This window comes from Harpia harpyja, chromosome 10 (assembly GCF_026419915.1).
Source record: "Harpia harpyja isolate bHarHar1 chromosome 10, bHarHar1 primary haplotype, whole genome shotgun sequence".
Classification (NCBI taxonomy): domain Eukaryota; kingdom Metazoa; phylum Chordata; class Aves; order Accipitriformes; family Accipitridae; genus Harpia; species Harpia harpyja.
Window position 1 is genome coordinate 23,185,669 of NC_068949.1, and position 21,961 is coordinate 23,207,629.

General features: G+C 40.2%; 1 protein-coding gene across 9 annotated transcripts in view; it reads left to right on the plus strand.

Annotated features, from left to right (window-relative positions):
* The window catches only part of USP54 (ubiquitin specific peptidase 54), a 106,271-nt gene extending 86,931 nt beyond the window's left edge, over positions 1-19,340 (plus strand). For 5 of the 9 annotated variants that reach the window (XM_052798578.1, XM_052798573.1, XM_052798574.1 and 2 more), the window contains 10 exons: positions 1,042-1,276; positions 2,146-2,285; positions 3,367-3,540; positions 6,645-6,764; positions 7,917-8,109; positions 10,350-11,806; positions 14,139-14,287; positions 15,336-15,476; positions 16,988-17,174; positions 17,899-19,340. In XM_052798578.1, coding sequence (XP_052654538.1) covers positions 1,042-1,276; positions 2,146-2,285; positions 3,367-3,540; positions 6,645-6,764; positions 7,917-8,109; positions 10,350-11,806; positions 14,139-14,287; positions 15,336-15,476; positions 16,988-17,174; positions 17,899-18,557 — 3,455 coding nt within the window. In that variant the 3' untranslated portion in view covers positions 18,558-19,340. Of the gene's footprint in view, positions 1-1,041; positions 1,277-2,145; positions 2,286-3,366; positions 3,541-6,644; positions 6,765-7,916; positions 8,110-10,349; positions 11,807-14,138; positions 14,288-15,335; positions 15,477-16,987; positions 17,175-17,898 lie in introns of those variants that run through there. The other 4 variants (XM_052798577.1, XM_052798580.1, XM_052798581.1 and 1 more) reach the window with 4 other exon arrangements.
* The last annotated feature ends 2,621 nt before the right edge of the window (positions 19,341-21,961 follow it).

The following is a 21,961-nucleotide window of genomic DNA, read 5'->3' on the forward strand; positions in this document are numbered from 1 at the left end:
TTTACACTATAGCAGCTATGGAACTCGTACATAAAGACTTTGTCCTCAGCTTTGCTGTTTTTGAAAGTAACAAAATTGTTGTGAAACAACTTTGGGTATCTTTTGTTGCCCATGCCCCAGCCCCCTGCTTCCCTTTCCGCAGTCTGCAAATGAATGTAACAGTTATTTTGCTCCCTATCAAGAGGAGAGTAGTCCTGAAACTATAAAGAGTGTGGAGAGCAGATGTTTACCAGTTCCTGTTTTTTATGCTGTTATGCTACTGGAGCTGCTGCGCTCCCATCTTGGAGTGCTTGAAGGACAGTGTGTCAATGAGAAGGAAGAGGTTTGTGTGACTGGCATTAGAGTTGTGGTTAGTAAGAATGCTATTGCAGAACTTTGGGGGCCTGGAGAGAGGGAGGGACAGATAATACCGACTAGAAGGAGCTAAAGGTTGAAAAGAATTGGGAAGCATAAAGCAATGTGTGTAGGGAAGGTGAAGGGAGAAGAGAACACAGCTCCAGGGAAGGAAGCAAGGGGAGCAAACGAGGCAAGTGGGAGGACACACTGAAATCAGTAAGGAAGAACTAAAAAAAGGAGAAAAAGTTTTCCTGTCCTCTATGAACTAATGTTATATAAACCTCATCAAATCATAAATGGCAAAATAAACAACGTAAAAAGTGCAGCATCTGAAGTAGATATGACAGAGTATAATAACAAATATAAACTGGAAATACAGCTGGGTATACTGTAAAATGATCTTAGACAAATTGTTATGGGGAGGAAGGGATTTTCTTTCCAGACTTGATTGTTACCTGGGCGGGAATATGGTAAGTTATACTAAAGGGGAGAGATTCAAAAATAAATTTGTTGAATAGATTATTGCATAATATTACTAGGAATGCTGTAAAAGCATTGGGTTTTTTCCTGCTTAATATTGCTAGTTTTACACCAAATTAAAGGCAGCGCTTCTGGCTGATGGTTGAGAAGCTAACATATGTATAGAAGATTTGCTGGTATTGAAGCTTGGATCTTCTACCAAACTATACTCTTTTGTCTTGACAGGTAAAGAGCTTGTTGAGAATGAGGTGAAGGAACATGCTGTTCAAGAAACAAGATCAAGCCAGTCAAATGTCAGATACAAGCGTGGTGTGCTAGGCCGGGACACCCAGCATCATATGGTGGATCAACATCCTCATCTAATACAGAGGATGGAGTCTGGCTATGAAAGCAGTGAACGCAACAGCAACAGCCCAGTTAGTCTGGACATGCCCTTGTCTGAAAGCTCAAGCACCCACAGGTAGATTTCAACAAACTTCATTTTCGGAGTGATTTGAAGTTTGATTTCTTTTTTGTAGTTACATAATGATGTAGAACATTTTTTAAAAAAAAGCAAACCAGTGCTCCTAGCTTGTAATACAGGTTTATTGGGGCAAGGGAGAAATGGAAGGGAAATGGGAATCTGCGTGTGTTTAATTCCTTTTCTTGTCAGTATATTGTTAACTTACTGCTAGTGAGAAGGAAAAGAAATGGGGTTCAGTTGAATGAGAAATGTTGACTAAAATGATGCATCTGAAGTAGTCATAACCTTAGTTTATGATTTAAAAACTCAACTAAAATATCAAACTTGGTGCTTGTCCTTTGAACAGCTCATAGACATTTTTGTTTCAGTTAAACCATCGCTTGGTACAAGCCTTGTACAAAATGAGAAATCAATAGTCGTGTGTAGAAATCTTTTGACATTTTCAGTTTGAGGGGTTCATTGAAGTCTTGCAAGGCACTTGCAATATTTATATGCAAAAAAAAATAGTCAGCACAATGTGTTTCTCTCCTTGGCTTAGGAAGCTTCAGGCAATCACAAACCAAGACTGTTTATGGCCACAGTAGTAGATTTTCAGTTATAAGAATCTGTTGAGAACAGCTGTCAGACCACGGGTTTAATATGCATTGCATACTCTTATGGAGGAGAATAGAATTACTGTCCTCCCCCTTGTTAACTTTCTCTTTCCTTGTTTCTCCCAAGATTTTCTTGTGGTAGATTTTTTTTTTTAATGAAATTAAAATGCAAGTAAATATTTATGTGATGATAAAAAAAAGGTAGATATAATTTCTGCTAGAGAGATTAGTAGAATGGTAAACTATAATTCTGTAATTACTCTCTTCTTGGAGGGACATTCATATGAAGCGAGCAGGTGGATTGGTTCCTGCCTGGCGTAACATCCCAAAGTCTCACAGTAGCAGCATCTTGGAAGTGGAGTCTACTTCATCAGTTGGGAGCTGGGCAAACAGCCCACACACCATTGGAAATGGTAAGATACAATTCCTTGGTAGCAGTGGTTTTGCAAGGTAAATTGTATTGGAGTCATTCTTTACTTTCTGGATGTTTATCTTCACAGTGAAATTATGAGGAAAGGGAAAAGAAACATTGAGGAACATAACAGTTTTGCAAGATATAACTTAGAAGATTTACCAAAGGGGATTGCAAAAAACTTTGTTGGAATATTTCTTTGATCGTGTTGCTCTGACATTTTTTGAGTATTGACTTAACTGATAAAGTAAAGCTATTTTTCCTATTCTTTCCCATAACTCAGTATTCTGCCATCAGTGGAAAATACCTTCCTAAGCATAACTCATAATAACTTAGTAGGATTGATGAGTCCTGAAAACAAGCTCATAATGCTATACAAAATTCAAAATAATCAGAAATGAGAATGGATATACGTGATACTTTATTCCAGAGAATGACTGGGGAAGGGAAAGGGAGGAGGGGAGACACTTTTTGAATACAGGTCATAGTTGAAGTGAGAATGACTACTGACTGATTTCTGCTGTGTTGACTAGGATATTGATATGCTTTATTTTCCTCCCATTTTCATCTACTTATGCAGTTTGATGAAAAGCATCTCAGTTGGAATCCATTTTACTTACTAAAGCTAATGATCTGGCAAATTTGATATAGCATTATTTACAAATTATAAGCACAGGAAGAAGCCTCAAGATTTCAGCATCAGCTTAGGGTTATCTCTTCCAATGATTCTTTCTGTTCCATTTGCTGTTTCTTGGGTCAGTGAATCTAGGGATGTGCTGTGCTGCAGGGGAGCTTGAAGCAATACTGTGGCATTTTGGCCAGTCACTGACACAAAGGCGGCAACTGGAAACCAAATTGCTTGGGCAGGGTTTTAAAAGTAAAATTTAACAAAGCAAAATTTGTGGTCAGAAATTCTGTGGTCTTTGCTTGGTCAGTCCAGTTTGTTATTTTCTAATGTTAATTGTATTCTCCATTAATATTTCTTTGTCTTTTAAGGGATACTTCTAAGAGATCTTACTATCAAAAATTTGTGTTTGGTTTTTGGGGGGTTTTTTGGGTTGTGGGTTTGTTTTTTTTTTTAGGTGGGGAGATGTTTGTCCCTTTAAAGAGTGAACTGGATGAATTGCAAGAGGAGGTGGCAAGGAGAGCGCATGAACAAGAACTGCGCAGGAAAAGAGAAAAGGAAATGGAGGCAGCAATGGGCTTTAATCCCCGTCCCAGCAGGTTCATGGATCTAGATGAACTGCAGAATCAGGGTAACTTTTTGAATGCAGTATATTTTGCAAGACTGTAGTGCTGAAGTTTTTTGAACCTTTGAACTTAATTTCCTATTGTAAGTCTCTCTGTCTCTCTCTCTCTCTCTCTCTTTCTCTCCATTACAATTCTGTACATTCAGTTAGTGAAATACCATCAGTTTCAAACCTGTAGGATGTGAAAAAACTGTGTTTGGTATTTTGACCAAATTCCTTCTTAAATGAGACAAGAAAGTAATGCAGAGGTGTTTTTAATATATTTGCAGCTTTCCATTTTTATGGTCATATGCACCACTACTAGTATTGATGTCTAGATTCAGCTATAAGGCTTCAACCAACATCTTGGAATGAGCATGCTGTTTGTACCTTTTGGATGCCTCAGGTCCACCTGCAGCATAGCTTGTTTATTTAGGCCATTGTTTTGTTTCCGATTGTTTCTGGTAGCATCACTGCCCTAAGCAATTCTGCTTGTTCTGCCCTTGTACTTTCCACTCTTCTCTCCCTGCCCAGCTGTGCAGCCACAGCACAGGCGTGGGAACAAGTACTGTGGCAGACTTAAGCTGGATCTAATTGAAAATCTGAGCTTGGTGGTTTAGCTTACATATATTTTCTAAGGAAAAAGAATTGAAAAAAACATTTTAAAAGCCAAGTACTAAGTTTGATTGTCTTTTCCATGACTCCTCATGTTTCTGGCAGGGCATGGCAGCAGAAGAGGTTTAATTGGAAAGATGGAGTTGCAGCAAAGGGAATGTGGTGACAGGATTCACATTTAGCACCTTTGTTTTAGCCCTGATCTCCATCAGCCAGTAAGGGGAGTCAGAGAGAAGATGGGATGAGATGCCCTGACCCAGACAAGAGTGAAGCCTGAAGCCTGGTAGAGCATTTAATTCGGGGGCGTTGTTGGGTCAGCAGAGCCGAGGAAGGTGTAGTGAACACCTAGGCTCTGCTCCCACAAATGCATGCATGATTGGGGCAAACCCACTGTAGCCTCATTGCTAGGCCTCCTGGCATCCCCATGCTGCTTGTTCAAACCAGTTGTAGATAAGAGTTGAGGTGCTGGTTTGCTGCTACAGGACAGAGAGGAAAGAGAGGGGCACCCCATGGCAATGCCAGTTCTGGACACAATACAGCCAGTGCTCTGCAGCCTACAGCCGTGCCAACTGCTCAGCAGCCAGAATGTCACTGTACCAATGGCAGCTGAAAAATATGATCTCTATGAGAATGTCTGACCGTGGGAATGTTTTTATAATTTTTGCTGACCATCAGTGAGCCACTTAGTCTTTACAGTCCTGCTGTGACCTGCCAGTAATCAGCTGAAAAATTCTGATGTACTAGAGTAGGCAGGTATCTTTTTTTTATTAGTATTAGTGTTTACTTTTGTAATGTAAATGCTAACTATGTAAAAACTGGAAAGTAAACATCTATTGTTGAGCGCGAGGATGTTGTCATCTTTGCTTCTCCTGTCCGAAAGAAAATAGTATATTCTCCAAGACATTACCCCTCTTTGATCTCTTGTTGTATTAGTTAGTAGAAGCAAAATATTGCTTAGCTTTTCCTTGTTAAAAAGAAAGTAAACTACAATAATGCTTAATCAAAAAAGACTTCAGTAGAATGTTTGAGGAGTTTACAAGCATTGACTTGAGATCTGGGAAAATTTTTTTGGTTTTTGTTTGCTTGTTTGGTTGTTTTTTTTTTTTAATTATTCCTTTTAAGTCTTTCCCCACCCCAGTCAGAGATGTAATAGCTTAACATTAACAGACTGCTTGACTGCCTGGAAGGCTTGCTTGTATGCAGAACTCCAGAACACTTGTGACTCATTTTCCCCTCAAGTAAACTGCTAAATTCATGCAAAGAAAGCTAACTTTAGTATACTGGCCTTGATTACAAGCCTCAGTAGCCTTGATTTTGAAACTGAATGTGCTGCTTGATTAACTCACTGCTCTAACAACTCACTTCTCTCTGCAGTACTTGCTTTTTGTGCGAGTTCTTTGGGGTTTATGGTGTAAGAGAGTTTGTGTTTGCATCTGTGCACAAGGGTGTTGGGGAGCAGGCCAGGCCATAGCATATGTTATGCAAATTGAGAAAACAATTTATTGTTGGCTGATAAAGATACTCATGTTCTCTACCACAATGACAAAGACATTCCATTAAAAAAAACCCACCCCTAAACAAAACAAAAAGTCAAGTTTTATTTTCTGTTTTCCCCTGCCTCATTTGAATGTGTACATTTTAGTGCATAGTTTGCATAATGCCAAATAGGTGACACCAGATTGTTTGGACATTTCCTACTCTCAGAACTGGATGTTCTGATGCTAGGATGCAGTTTTTATCTTTCTTTCTCTTTTGGGTCCGAGGATGATTTATCCTTATCTTCTCCAACACTGTTTTCTAAATTGTTGCAAAAAGAATTCTTGACAGTTGTCCCTTTCTTCTCGGCTTCTTACACCTGTGTTTTTCCTCCTAAAGCTGCAAGACCGTTGCATTTTCATATTACATATGTCTCTTTCAGCAGTTGAGTGTGTGCACTGAACACATGTTTGTAGAAGTATTTCATGCAGGCATTTACACTCACACTCAAGTCTGAGTTTTGTTCCCCAGACATCTCAGTTGTTTCAGTTTGTTTCCATTTTGTATGGAAGTAATTGGATATCTGAAAGACAGATGATTTTTGGCAGGGGACTTAACATACAAGGAAAGCCCTGACCTGCTGTATTTCTTTTACTGATATATTTTGGTTTAGATTTATTTCTAAATTTAGATTAATTCCTACTTGACAGAAGTCATCTGAACTGACTCTGTGATTTGTCTATACCATCTTTTGTACTGATTTAGACTGTTGAAAATAATATAAGAAGCCAGTACAACTCTCTCAAGTAAACAAAATTTGAGGGGAAAAAATCTGGTTCACATTGTTTTACTGTGTGGATGTCAAGCATATCAGGGTGCTCAAGTTGTACTTCTGCTTAGGGAAGGTTAGGTGGTGCGGTCTGGGATATGTGCAGCCTCTGCGAGACTCCATATGTGGAAGAATTTGGCAATCGCGGATGGGATGAGGGTGAGGGTTCTGCAATGAATGAAACCAAAATGAAGGGTGCTGCCCATTGCAGGGAGGAGTGATGGCTTTGAGAAGTCGATGCAGGAGGCAGACTCAATCTTTGAAGAGTCGCTGAATCAGGAGCAGAAGGGGGACTGTGCTGCAGCTTTGGCTCTCTGTAATGAAGCTATATGTAAGTAACTCTAACCGCCTGAGCTATTGCGCTTTTGACAGTTTACTAATAGCACAGAAAAAAGTCTGAAACATTGAATCACCTTAAATGGTCAGGTAGTAATATGGGGATCCAGCTGGTCTTTAGGAACGTGCAGGGAGACAGAACCTTTCCTTTTTACAAGTATTCCCTTTTGGGGATTTTAGTCCTATTTGTCTTCATCTCTGTTTTTTTATTGTTTGTTCTCTCCAGCACTATGGCAGTAACAGCACTGGGGTGCTGATGTGACCTTTTTGGTGCTAAATGGTGTGTTTCAGCAAACACCTAGTAGGTAACCCTCTCTGCCACTTGGTCCTCAATTAACAATTTTTTCCCATCCTCGGGCCAAATTACAAAGGGCATTAAGCTCCCCTGTTTCTCATGGAGGGTGTAGCATAGGAAGAAAATGGTAGCCCACTCTTGAGTCCTCTGGATTAACAGAAATGAGCTATGCTGTACCTGACTTTCATGATGAAAAAAGCATAGGACATGGAAGTGCTTAAATGCATTGTGACCTTTGAGAATGTGTGCTATGTGATTTCATTTTATTTTCGGTCTTTTTCCATTATGACTGGCTGGCTGTCTCACCCCATGCTCCCTTCTGTCTGTATAGAATGGCTGCAGACAGAGTGGGTAGCTCCTGTGCATTTGCATTTAGAAATTGGCTCTTATGGACTGCGGAATAAGGGGCGCAGCATACAGCTGTTGTGATAGCTCTATTAGCGTCCATTCCAGCAAGGTATGTGCTGAATCTCAAATACCCAGCTGGGTATTCCTGCACATAAAGGGAGTCCCAGGTATGGAGGATACAGGAGAAGGGTAGATGACAGAATGAAGCATCAATGTGGTAGGCTTGGAAGAGCCTGTGTGAAGGGGATGAGAAGTTGGGCTAAAACATGGATAATTTTTTTTTTTTTTTACTTTATTTTGCTTTAGTTTCAATTAACGTGTTTGGACACCTGGCTAAGCTGAATGTGCATTAATGGAAACAATAGCATCCTTGTGAACTCTCGTGGCAGTATTTGCATGGTCCATGTTTTATGTTCTTGCTGCATCTTTTTTCTTTTTTTTTTATTTTTCAATTTTATTCCTTTTTTCTGTTTGTTTTCTGCTATGTTTTCTTTTGCATTTTAGCTAAACTAAGACTTGCCATGCATGATGCCAGCGCTAGCACTCACAGCAGAGCCCTAGTCGATAAGAAGCTGCAAATCAGTATCCGAAAAGCCCGGAGCCTCCAGGATCGCATGCAGCACCAACAGCCATCGCAGCCGCTGCCGCCGCCAAGCTGCCACCCACCACAGGGTGGCACCATGGCCCAGTCTACAAGGTAGTCCAAGTATATCACCTAGAACCAGATCTGAGCTGCATCTATGAGCAGTGCAATCTGGAAAGAAATAGCAAACTCTATATATTCCCCTGGATAGTCCAAATCCTACAGTGTTACTCCCTATTCCTTTCTTTTTTAGGTTAAATCCTATTATAAGATGGTCAACTACCCCCCCCCCCCCCCAGTCTTTATAGAATAGGTCAATGTGCACGTGTTCAAAATGTGATCTGTGACAGAGAATTGTAGCAGTCAGTGCCTGGCAGCACCGATCTTTTATGCACCAAGGGACAGAATACAATAGACAATAACCTGGCTAAAAAGGGTGTGTGTGTTAGGATGAAATGTGCAGCTGTTTATCATCAGGAGCAGTTTCAGGACTCGGTGGAAGTGTACTGCAGTAAAAATCTTGCTATAATTGCTTTTTTGTTGGGAACAGCAACCAGTGTGTTTTAGTGCTCTGTACTTTGAAAAGTGTCGAGTACACTGATCTTTTCTTTCTAGTCCACTTCTCTAGTGGCGCAGTGGTACAACTCTTGGATCCAGATCCTGATCCTGTCACCTTGACTACTCTCCCTGATGCTGTATCATTCTTCATTTTCTTTCTGTGCTTCCCAGCATCCTGTAGCTTGGCTTAGCAGCCTCTTCAGTGTCTCTTCATGATTCTTTATTCCATACTGACTTTATAGTATAATTAACTCTGCTGTAACTGATCCTTTCTTCCTTCCCTCTTCAGCATGCAGCTTTAACCTTCTTTCTTCCCATGCCATTCCCTCCTAGCACTAGATCTTCCCTATCCAATTTCTAGGCTGTTTCTTGAACTGTTACTTTTCTTTCCTCTCCCCTTTCTTACATGTTGTATTATCAGAAGCTTAGATGAAATCTTAGATGAGAATCCTTTTTCTTTTCCTTTTTTTAAAATGCCACATACAGCTATATACTAAAACTCACTTAATTTGCACACCTGCCAGGCTATAGTTCATAATGTTCTTTTCTTTTTCTGCAGTAGCTGAATTATATGTAACAAGGGCTGATCTTTTTGTCAATCAGGGGTCCATTATATCCTCTTTTACAAGAGAAATGCAGAGCCCCAATTATGCATTTTGGCAGATTCTAAGAAAATGAAAGAAAGGAACTTTCTAAACCAATTTTGTTAATGCTGAACTTGCTCACTGCTGCTCTGTGAAAAGAACATTACTTTTGCAAAAAGTTATAGCCAACCAAATGTTAATATTGCAGCCAATGAAAAGAATCTATTCATAGCCAGAGTTCTGTACTCTTGCTTTGATATAAATAACGTTGTAGACAGTGCAAAGTTTGCAATTACTCAGACGAGGTCATTCCGCTACACATATCAACTAGGTCTTCATGATAACTTTCATTTTATGCACCTCAAGGAGGAAACAAAGCAATGATGTTACAGTTTCCTGAAGTTCTCTGTTGGAATTGTTTGTAGCCTGTCATTTTCTCACAGGCACGTGGACTTGGTACTGGTTTTTCTGTCTGCATATTAAAATGCTAATTAAATGCAGAAAAATGCCAAGAACACATATGACCCAAGGATATAATTTTCTTGCATTGACACATAAAAGACTACAAGTTATTTTTTAGAAGTATACTTAGAATACAAGTTATTTATTACAAAATAATAGTTATATATTTAACTCAAATTTTATTTAATGTGTTGGATAAATATCTCAAAGATCAGAATATAAAGATGATATGAGAGAAATTTCAACCTGTTCCTTCCATTTGTCAAGTCATTCTTCATGAAGTTGCCTGGAGAGATGGGACCTCATGGAAATACTGTCAGTTCATGTTCAGATCATGAACATGTCCAAAGTATTTTCAAAAATATTTAAGAAGTTAATGTTGGAAACAGTTGTTTTGTTTTATATAATGCTATTTTTACTATTCTTACAGTTACCCCTACCCACACGCTCAGTCTGCTGGTTAAAGTGCCAAGGGTGCTGTACAAGAATACTTTATATAGAGCCTAACTGTAGCAAAATACTCTTAAAAATATGAAATGGACTCAGTTAGATGAGTTATAGTAGGAAATCATGGTTAGAAGCAAAGGACTAACATGTACGTATCTGCTGAATTAATGCAAAATCTTCATCAGAATACGGTTAGTAGAGACAGGTGTGTTGAGGTATATGTCATCTAGTGCAAGTTCTGTACCCTAGGGATAAATGTAAGCAATGACTACTGCTAATCATTTACCCTTCTGTGTGTTTTAGTGAACAGACTGGCCCGCTCCAAGTACTGCTGAGCCAGGAGGTACCACTGGAACCCAACAAAGAAGTGGAATTTGGGTCCAGTTCTTTCTTCCACCCACCTGCTTCCTGCCATGAATTGCACTCATCATTATATCCAGAGTCTTCCTCCTTGCCCCCTTCTGAAAGCAATCCATCCAACAGGATCTCTCCAAACTTCCAGTCTGCTTCTGCTGATTTTCATGACCAAGTTCCCTCTTTTCCCTATAGGCAAGGGTTGGCAGAGAGGTCTGCAAGAACTGAGAAAGATGCCCACCATAGTGTGGAATTTGCTGACACCACAGCCACAGGGCTAAACGACTATAGGGAATGCTGCAGTAGCAGCAAGTTAGAAGAGGTTCATAACATAATGCCTATTCTCACATCTCAGTACAAATCCAAGGCTAACACAGTAAACTCTGGGTCTTTGCCTACACTGTTTCCCTGTCCACATCCACCACAAGCAGCATCTCCTGAAAAGGACAGCCAGCACAGTCCTTGTTCCAAACTTGCAAGCTCTCCAGTGCGGTCCAGCATTGATCATTTAGGGGCCTACCATGCAATGACCCCTGCAACTTCATCCCCTACACGGCAGTGCTCCTTGGATCCTTTGCAGAAAACAAATAAGTACTCCAGAGCAAACAGCCATGAGATTTTATTACCCTCACAGGATGAACATGGCACAGCAGAAGGTTGCAAATCTGAGGCTTTTAGTACAAAGGGACATGTTCGCTCCTTGGCAGAGCAGTTTCAGAAAATGCATACAGTCTCCCAGAGAAAAGGTAATCATGAAAAAGGCTGGATTGCTGCAGTGTGTGAGGATGAGAAGTCTCCAAAATTAACACAAAAATCTTTCATCAACCCTTCATCCTCTGATTACAGACAGCTAATCCATCAAAACCAAGAGAACAAAAACCGGTCTTCTGAAAAATTACACTCAACTGTGGATATTAGGGATGGGGTAGTTTCTTTGGAGGGTTTTAGTGCCCAACCTGTTGCTTCTAAGAATATTTGTTCTCACAGTGAAGAGCTGTGTAGAAGAGGTGGACAGAATATAGCAGACCCTGCACCCTACCTGGAAAGGCACTGTCGTGATGGAGGAATGAAACAGGTGGATGATGGAGCTACTAGTAGCATGGTTGCCTCTATGCCTGTGGACCGTTGGGTGGATAATGTTACTAGGTATTACAGTTCTCAGAAGGCTAATAAGAATACTGAATGGCTTCCTGTACCTGGGAGGAGTCAACCCCTTTCTGATCAGAGAGCAGTTGGAGATGACTTGAGCAGGATCCCAGTACATCTGCATCCACAGTGGAATCAAGACACAGAACAGGAGCTCTCGGAACTGGATTCCCTCTATCAGACTAGTCTGCAGGCATCTCAGGCCACTAGGCCTTTCTTGGGAAGACAGGACAGTGCTAGGTATCCATTTGACCAATCAGGTAAGAATGATGCAGCTGTTTTTCTTGGTTGACCTGCCTGTGTACTCCAATATAGGTGAAGGTTGTTTTAGATAAATGGGCATGAATTTGCCTACAGGTGCAGAAAGATTCAGGTTGTGAACTCTGAAAACATTCTAACTATACAGTTAGAGAAGCAGTGTGATAGCACTGCCTGAGGAGGCTGCAGAGTAGCTGTTGATCTTGGCAAATGGAGAGCAACATCTGTTAAGAGTAACATGGAAATAATTGATCCTGTTTTCAAGCAGGGAGCTAGCTGCTTAGGTCAGGCTGCTGAACTTTGCTGTTTGAAAGTCCTACATCACCTCTGGAATTCATTAAACTGTTTCTATGCCTGAAGTTAATGTTCTCCACATTTGTGAATTTTAACTGATTGTATTGTATTTGAGAATTTAGTCTGTACCTGGTTGAGGGGAATAACTTTTAAAAGTGTTCCAGATCTATGGGAGTTGAACTTGTGTTTTGCTAAGGACTGCCTCCTTTAAGTCCTGGAAAATTACTTGTGAAAGCAGCACTGGGGTACACGATCTGCACTAAAATTCTTGAGACATTGTGGATTAGTTGGTGCGGAAAGAGAACAGATTCTGTTGCTGTTGGTGAGAACATCCAGCTGTTGGCTGGAGACATTCAGTTAGAGTCTGATGGCAGCAGTCCGGTTCCACTTAAGCTGATCTAATCTCCTGCGTGAGATAGGGCAACCTTGATTCTCTGCTTAGTACAAGTGAAGCAAATTTCTTCATAATCCATGTCATAGCATTAGAGCTACAGATTTTCTGGTTAAATATAAAGCAGCCTGAAACTTCATGGGTACGAGAGAGAGAGAGAGATGTGCGATATATATTGCAATACATACACAAGGCAGGTTTTTCCCCTGCCCTGCACCCGTGGAGGTGGAGCCTCCATCGTTCCTGACAAATCAAGCTTGGCCATGGCCAGACTGAATACTGCAGTAAACTCTTGAACAGGTTTTTATTCAACAGTTCAGGTTTTCTATGAAACTCTCTTGTCTTGCGGTCCACTGGCAGACCAGGTGACACATCCGAAGGTGGCCATTTCCTGTTTGTTATCCTTTTAGTTTTCTTTCAGAGTTAGGCAAGATCTGACCTCACAACCTTGCAGGTATTCTCTTGCATGGGCTTGAATCAGAAGGTCTTATGTGTTCTACTTAGCTTACTGATTTTGGAAGCTCTTTCTGGAAATCTAATAGGATAAAGCCTGGTTGCTTTAGTGTTAGCTGGAGCTTCAGAGTTCTGTCATCAGACAGTCTGTTTCTTATGCTGACACTTTTCTTGCTTATTTTCTGACTACATACATGAGGGAGATGAGATACAGATATTCTTGTAAAGTGAAGAAGTGTGTTTGAGATCTTTACTTCTGGTTTGCTGTGACTTTCAGTTGTTTCTTCACAAGTTCTGCAAATTCTGTATAAAAACAAAAAGTTTGAACCAGTGCATCTACTGTGATGAACTGGATGAAAATCACCTGAGTGGGTCTAGGACAGCTCTTTCTCACTTTTGACTTGGATTACTGATTCATTTGCAAATGCTGTTTAAGCTTTCTGCCCCGTATCAACTGGTTTCGTCAGACCTTTGCATTCAGAATCATGGTGAAAATGCCTGTTTCATTACTGAAACTACAACAGAGATTAAAGCAAAGACATGATCCTCCAAATGCCGCCTCAATGCAGAAAATGTGTCATTACCAGCACATCACCTTTCTTCCTTTATAGAGAAACTCCCTGTGACCATTTTTATTAGGCCATTGGTCTGCCTGTCTTTTCCATGAGAAATTTTAGCATTGTAACTGGATGGTGGGGATCCCACTGAAGTGAAGTAACTGTAGCAATTTCAGTTAAATATAACACTTTTAACTATTTAACCAGCACAACAAATGGCTGACAAACTGTAGCATTGAGTGGGAACAAGCAGGTGAATGTGTGGGGAACTTAAAGCTGATGAGTCTTGTCTATCCCAAGTAACGTTAGGTAACTTGCTCTTGGTAGCTGATTTTCTGTCCCTTTAGGCTCCCTAAACTCTCTCACCTCTGTATCAAACAAGTGCTGGTGTGCAGTTAAATCATTTAGCTCTTAAATAGTTCACCCAACTGCTTCCCAGAAGCCTGCAAAAGGGTGAGTAAAGCAGACTTGAGTATCCTGATAGACTGTCTCCCCTTGAAATGTTGGGAGTTAGCTTATGTATTAATGTTCAAAGGATCTGCGATGACTTCTCATTTGGTGTGTATAGTCTGTCTGTTTTTGCTGAAGTCAGACTTAAGATAGTCAGAAATGTGCCATATTATGTATTTTCCTTCCCAGTCTCTGCAAACCTGAATGTGAGGAAGCTGCATGCTACAGCTGGCATGGGTCTCTCGAAAACCCCAACAGCAGAGATCGAGCGCAGTCTGTGTGGATCCGCTGTCTCTTCTGTCTCCAAGGTGACATGTTACTTAAGATGCGCTAGATGGGTAAGGGCTTGGCCTGTGCGAGTGAAAGAATTTACAATGGGAGAAGTGGAATATATTATGAAAAAGGTACTGGGGTCATTGATACTAATGTTAGAGAGAATTTTAAGTGCAGTTTAGCTCAGGATTAATTAGCTAAAAAATGAGTGACTCGTGCCACGTGCAGCTTGCATGCAATCAAATTGTCTAAATTCTGACCTTGAGGAACATATCCCTGAAAACTTTAAGATGTAGTCTCTTTGAACATATTGACATGAACTGTCTAGCATCTCAACTTATGATAACTGCTTCTTGATGTTACCACTTGCAGGGGAACAGCCTTGGGTTTGTTTTTTTTTTTTTACTCTGTCACTACATATTTTGAAAGTGGGGGATGATCTGGTATTTGCTACAGTTGGTAGTTGGTCACCTCAGAGTGGGAGAAGATGCTTTTTTTTCTGGGGAGAAACTGTTTAAATAACTGGCAGTTACATATTAGTGCCTGTACATGAAAACATACAAGTATTTTCAAGGGGAAATTACATTTGCTATAGTACTTTCATACTCATTAAAGAAAGAAGGAATAAACATTTCCTAACATAAGATTAACAAGCTTCCAGCACTCATCAAATAATCCTAGATTTTTTATTTGTTGTTATGAGAAGACTGTAGTACTTTATCATAGGATGTCAGCTGCAGCCATGATTATCTCTACAGGGGCAGTGATGCCTGTAGCAGCAGTTAGTCCTTTAGATAGGTCTATCCTAGTAGAGACTTTTTGTCCTGGCTTTAGATATTTATAAAAGAATGAATCTCACTTAAACAAATCACTCAGTGTATATTTGCTAAAGAAAGAAAGACTATAAGGAATAATATTTTTAATCACCATATCCAAACGGACCCATTTGCTTTAAGCATTCAAGGTAGTACCTGAATGAAGGGTTTCAAAAAAGAAAAGGTCATGGAGTTTCATTGAAGTATAGCCTGTTAGATTTATATTGATCTCTTCCCATAATTATTATACAAAATTGATATTGGAGAGCATTTTCTGAAAGTGTGGTATTGTCTGCAGGTCACGTATACCAGAGAACATAGCAAGGAACCAGAAGACGAAGAAATGTACAGTGCAGAGAATTTCCGTCGCATTGCTCGCAGTCTCAGTGGGACAGTCATCTCAAACAGAGAAGAGACCAAGGTCTCTTCTCACAGTTTTGTAAGTAGAATGATGTGCAGCTTTCCAAAGAGCCATCATCTGTGTGTACGGTTGCTGTTTTCTCTCTCCACATTTAGTAGTTAACAAACAAGACTGCAGACAACTGAATAATAAGTGATGATGAAAGCTTGTCTGTGTGAGTTTTTGTTCTCTTTTTGGAAGAAGAACGAGCTTTTATTTAAGTAACAAAGCTATCTTCTTCAGGAGTCATTGCAGAGTAGTACCTGCTGCAGCTCGTAAGCACATGAGCTAATATTACTTGCCAGTATACAAAGGCATCCAGTTAAGCATTATTTTCAGTTGACTTAGAGAGTTTTCAAGAAAGCTTCTAATGCATCTGTAATTTTAAAAAGACACCACTAACCATCTGGAAGTTTCTGCTCTCTTGTGTGTATATGCAGGAAGTTTTAGAGAGTAAAAGTATGCATAAAGGGGAGACAATTCAAGACTTGGTACATAACATGCAGTCAGTTACATACAGGAAGTAACTAAAAATAGATTGATTTTTCCTTTGTTACCTCTCTTAAGTAGCTTTAGATGCAAGTTAAAACTGCCACTGAGGAGAACAGTAACAGATTATTGTTGGTGTTTAGCAACATAGCAAGATATAATGTGAAGGTTAGGCTTGGATTGAATTTTTTGTGAACTGTGCTTAAGTTTTGATTTGAAACCAACTGCATAATAAGTGTAGAAGAGTCTCAGTTGCAAAATCAGTTATTTAGGCTGGTTGGTCTGATTCTATCTGTCTGCTGTGTACCATAAGCTAAGAATATGTCAACTTCTGAAAATTTGCTCCTCAGTGTGCTTTAGTTGAGGGCTTTAACATGTACCTGGAGGTGCTGGCAGAAGCAATTAAAAACCTCTAGCTGTCCAAGACCCCCCCTCTCTGCTGAACGTTTTTATCCCCACAACAGAAGCAGCCAATAGGATGGATGTCTTTCACCACTCTTCAAGTTAGTCACTGGGCTTAAGTCTGTGATGGTTTGTTACCATGCCATTCGGCCATCCCTCCTTTGGGGTAGGTACATCCTAATAGAGGGAAACGGTACAGCACTGGTAAATACTTCAGCTGCAACAAGTAAATCTGTTCATAGTCTGGAATTGGAGCTTTCAGTAAGGACTGCTAGAAAATAGGAAGAAAGGATCAGCAGTACCCTTCTTTATTTCATGGCTTGTGTAGCATGGCAGTTCCGATGCTGACTGGCCTGCCATCACTCTGTGGATTCAGTTTGTGAACCAAACCTTCATGAGTGGTTTGTGTTTGTTTTGGCTTTTTCTCCTTGGTATGTTTCCAGTGAAATGATCCTCCTAAGTAGCCCACCACTGCAGTAAGAGCCTTACTGGATTGATGCAGCTTTTATGTGTATTTCTTTTTCACATACAGATGCATGTTTTTATTCTGGTGACTCATCCCTTTCCTTGGATCAACACCATTTTTGCTTGATTCAATCCAACTCTGTGTTTACTTATCATTTTATGTTCTTTTCTCCTCCTTTCTCATTTTATAAAAGGAAGCACCAAATACGAGGAAAATGCCAGTGGACACCAGCCACCGTTCTTCCAGCTCCACTTCCCTTCCTTTCCCCCATGATCCTCCTGTGTTTCCCTTTGATCCCCAGCACAACCTAAACCAGGTGCAGCACCTACCCCATGATGTACTGGTGCCCAGCATGGTGGGCAAGGCACGTAAGCTGTCAGGTAATCACAGGACTTTTCATCCTCCTTCATGATCAGAAATACTGCTGAAATACAACTTTTCAGATCTTGTCTTTCATAATGATGTTTCACCATCTGCCTGAATTCCTCCAGAAATCTGGAGGGACAAATCATGTTCTTTTTTTTCTTCTCTGCCCCTTTGAGTTGTTCTATGGTCCTGTGCTAAGTGGACATAACAAAAGGGAATAATCTTTATGGAAACATTATGATAACTTTATATATGACCATATTCACATTTTTTGAGGTATTTTCTTTAGCGTAAAAGTAGCAGTAAGACCCACCACCTTGTCATGTATGAGAATACTTTCACAAGCTACTAATTCCAGCAACTCACACATGTAATTGTGCCAATAGGAATAACTAATTCCTGCATGAGAATTATTTTCCCTGTGACAGCCATCAAAACCAGTTTGATCTACCAGCCTTGAAATATCTTGTCGGGCTCCTTGATGACACAAGGGCTATTAAAGAAATCTGAAGTCTGTGACAGCAGCTGCAATAGGATAAGGAGGAAATGCAGTGAGGAAAGTGAATGCTAGAACGGGTACAGCTAGCTTTTATTCAGAATTGCATGTCAACCAGTAACTGGATATACTAGTGATTTCGTTTTTCTTCTGTCACCTGTTGGTCACAGCTGAAAGTTCTGACAGGATGAGACAAAAAATATAACTAAGCAAACTTTTTTTTTTTTTCCCCTCCCCCCCAGGAGATCAGAAGAACATCATCCAGAAACTTTTGGTTGTGCCTGACAGGGGTGAAGCTTTCCAAGGTGAAGACTACCCAGGTGTGGCACTGAGCTATGGGAGTCTCCCTTGTGCACCCAAAGGCACCCTCTCCCAGGGGCAAAAGCCTCTTGTTAATCCACATTTAGGAGGTGGAGCATCAAGTGTCTCTGGCCATTGGCTGAACACAAGCTACCCTGCCAGGCAAACAGCCACGCTACCAGATAAACGAACAACGCTCTGGGGGAAACATGCTGGCCAGCCAGGCAAGAGTTTACAGGAAGGCTTTCTCCAGCAGCCTTCACAACATCAAATGCATGAATCTTATGCCATCAGTTGCAGGCTACCAGCCAGCACAGACTACAGCACTTTAAGAATACCACGTGAGCCTTCCTGGGATCCCGGTGCCTCTCAAGGTTGTCCTGTGCCCCCTTCTTGTGTTAAGGCCCCGGGTCCAAGGAGAGTTGATATGCCCCCAGAAGAAGACTGGCGACAGAACAGCTACACCCCTCAGCCTGGCAGAAGGCGAATGCTGCCAATGCATGTGATGGATGGGACTTTTTCTTCTGCTTCGGAAGCACACAGAAATATGCTGGCTCGAGCAGCAGCAGCTACTGGCACCATGCAAAATAGTGGCTGGTGAGATCCCATCCACTCCATGTGCCCTAATAAACCACTCTGTGAACAGACTATAGCTGTTGCCAGAGCATGGGTTACATGGAGACAGCAAACTCTTTTAATCAGTATCTGTGCCAGTTTTGTCTTAAAATGTAGCTATACAGTATGTGGAAACTAATTGCACTGTATTTCATTTCTGACACTACTGAACTGCTGTCTGGATGGGGAATCTTAGCTATTCTAGTCCTGGCCTCTCCTAGCAAAAAAGTGCAATAGGAATGGTAAGCTTCAGGGCCATTGGTTTATGGGTAAGTTCAGAAGTATGTGCACGTTTTGAAGGAAGACGGCCACTAACAAAGGACACTTTTAAGGACTCTTTTTCATGAAACGTAGCTTTGGTAAATTTTTCACATAAAAAACCCAATCCTTTTGTTTTCCGTTCATTCTGCTCTCCTGTTCCTTCCTAGGGGGAAAAAAACTGACCCACCTTCCAGGTTCCAGTAAATCTGCACTTGGCAGGCTGGCAGTTAGTAAGGCAAACCCAGTTTTCAGTGTGCTGAGATCTCGGGCAGAGATCACAGCTGTAGTTGCTGCTGAGGAAATGGCAGGGAGACATTGTTCATCAGTAAATGAGAATTTTCCCCACTTCCTTAAGGCAAACTAACAATGCTTCAAACTGAAAAGACTGTTAATGCTGCACGCTTAATTACACCAATGTAAACACAGAATAAGTTTAACTATTTTAGTGTCAAACATACTTGCTTTTGTAAGTATTTTTCAAATAAATCTATGAAAATAGTTCTATTTACCTGTCTGTGTATGAGCTTTCTTTGCTATTTGGCTTTACTCATCAGTTGGCCTGAAACTGCTCATTTATTTTCTTATACACTAACAAACATGAGTAAATTGTTTATTATAGTTCATTAACAATGTTTATGTAATAAATATTTAGTTAGATTGGAGGAAATGTCTAATTTTGTCCCTGGATTTGATGTGTTTCATAACTACTGTGCTTAACTTTCCCTTCCTAATGAATAGTAATTAACAATGTCCTTTGAAAAGTATTTTGAGACTTTGTTGGAGGGAAAACAACAGAATCCGTGCAAGATGGTAGTGTAATGCAGATAGCACTCTTATACAAAAAAGTCCTTAGAAACGGTTGGTGTAGTGAGAATTGCCATTTTTGTAAGAGCTGCACTCCTGCTCTTGCAAATGCTTTCAGGTGTGGTGGTTAGGAATTGTTTAAAAAGGCAGAGGGTTCTGTTACAAGCTTCCGCAGAGTGGGACTGGAGCTGTGGTGATGCTCGCCCAGGCAGCCCGTGGAAGGTCTAGGCTGCCCTCTAGTGCAATGTATGCCTTGGTAAACCCCTCTCGCAGTGCTGCTCTAGGTGAGGGTCCTCATTTTAATTTCATGTTTTGCACTTCGGTGCTTGATGGAACTTCAGCAGGTTTTGCTGTTTAGTCTGAGATTGTCTCATTCATTTTAATAAATGTCATTTCTCAGCGTCTTGTTTCTAAATAATTGCTGTTACGTCTGTTACTCTTACAATCTCATGTAACTACATCGCCCTAAATTGTGTTTTACATTTGGGATTATGTTGCACACTTCTGAGTACTTAACTGCTCCCATTAGCAGTGGTTACCAGAACAAAGCACTCCTTTCTTCCACCCCTCCATTTCAGAAAAGCCCTACCAACTTTTGACTTTTTCACACAATGGTTTTGCCAATTTAGTAACATGAAAGTTTCAACAGTACTAATTTTTTACTAATTTTCCAAATATAAAACCATGGAGTATTATTTAGTTGAAACAACTGTTGGATTAGGGTTTCCCAACAGATACAAAATTGTTAGTCTCTCTGGCTGCACATGGACACAGCATAGCCAACTGCTAAATTTCTAGCTGTAGAAATGATGATTTTAGGAAGTGACTGCAATGCAGAGGAGGATATTTGGACAGAAACATTCCTGTTGCAGTTCTCTCTTTCTCTTTGGTAGAAGGATACTATTGGAGTAAAGGGAATCTGGGCAGAAGCAGCCCCTGTTTTGTTTTCAGCTTTTTGTTACCTTCAGCAATTGGAGAAAGTTACAGTAGCCCCAGGATGCCAATGAGGACTTGGATAAGCATTTGACACTTTGCTTGACTACAGCTATAAAAAATTCAGGTTGCAGAGTGGGGCTTAAGTAGTCTTGAACTCAATTATCTAAAAAAATAATCTGCCAAAATAAAGTACAAAGTCACCTCTTCAAGAATCAATATGAAGTATGAAACACTTGCAGATAAAGAAAATGTGCGTGCTTAGACTTTTTTATTTCTTTTAATCCTAGCTACTGGGAAGGAGGTAGCTTCCATAAAGCTCTGCAGAATAATCCTGAGTTGATGCAACTCATTTTAATCAGTGGTATCCAGTTTTTCTTTTAAAGGGAACCATTGTTTTTATTCCGTCATAGTAGTTACAGCTACCAGCTTTCAAAACTGTTTTGTAAATGTCCTGTGTATATCAATTACTATGAAATTAACTCAACCAGAGGCCTGAAAAGGAAAAGTTGGGATGTAATCTCTGAAATATCTCCATACCAAGCAGTATGTTAGTATATCAGAATAGAAACAAACTGAAATAGATTCAGCAATATATTTAACATAGGAGCAAATATGAAGCTGGAAAAATACTTTTACTTCATCTGTAGCTTGTGCCTTCAAGTCTTAGTGAGGTTAGTAAGTTAATATTTACCTATTTACCAGTTCATTTGACTAACTGCTAACTTCTAAGCCTCTTTGATGATATTTATTGGCTATTTAAACCATAGAAAAATCGATTATGTATTAGTTTAATAGGTCATTAAAGTTCATTGTTGCCTATAAGAAGGGTGAGGAGGGAGCTTCCACAAGGAATTCAGCAGCTATTTTGGAACAGTCTTTCTTCTTAGAGTTTATAAAGTTTGTAAGCTTTGATGCAACATAATCAGGGCTTCTTTGTAAAATATCTGTCGCTGGCTGCAGAGTAGGTTAATGGATGGAGTTAAGTGAAATGAAACCTCACACACTCAAATTTACATTTTAAAATAATTTAATTTCACTTCTCCAAAAAATAAAATTCTTATTCATTATATTTGTGTGATCTCTCATTGTGTTTGTAATATGCTTTTAGACCTAGCTGTGTAGGGCACAAAAAAGAGTAATAATAAAATGAAGAGTAACTTGGTGTTCTAGCAGTAGCAAATTTCTGTAAATATAATCATCTGTATATGGAAAAGGAGCTATCTAGTGCAGTTCCTTGTCTTGAAGGCAACAGAGTTTGTGCACACTGTTTACGGAAATCATACTCAGACCTGCTGAGCAGCAGATTTGTTCGAATGGAGTACGTGCTAGAGTGTACAGCGCTAGTGAGTTAACCAAAATGCACTCTGCTTTAGAGAAGTGAGCCACAAA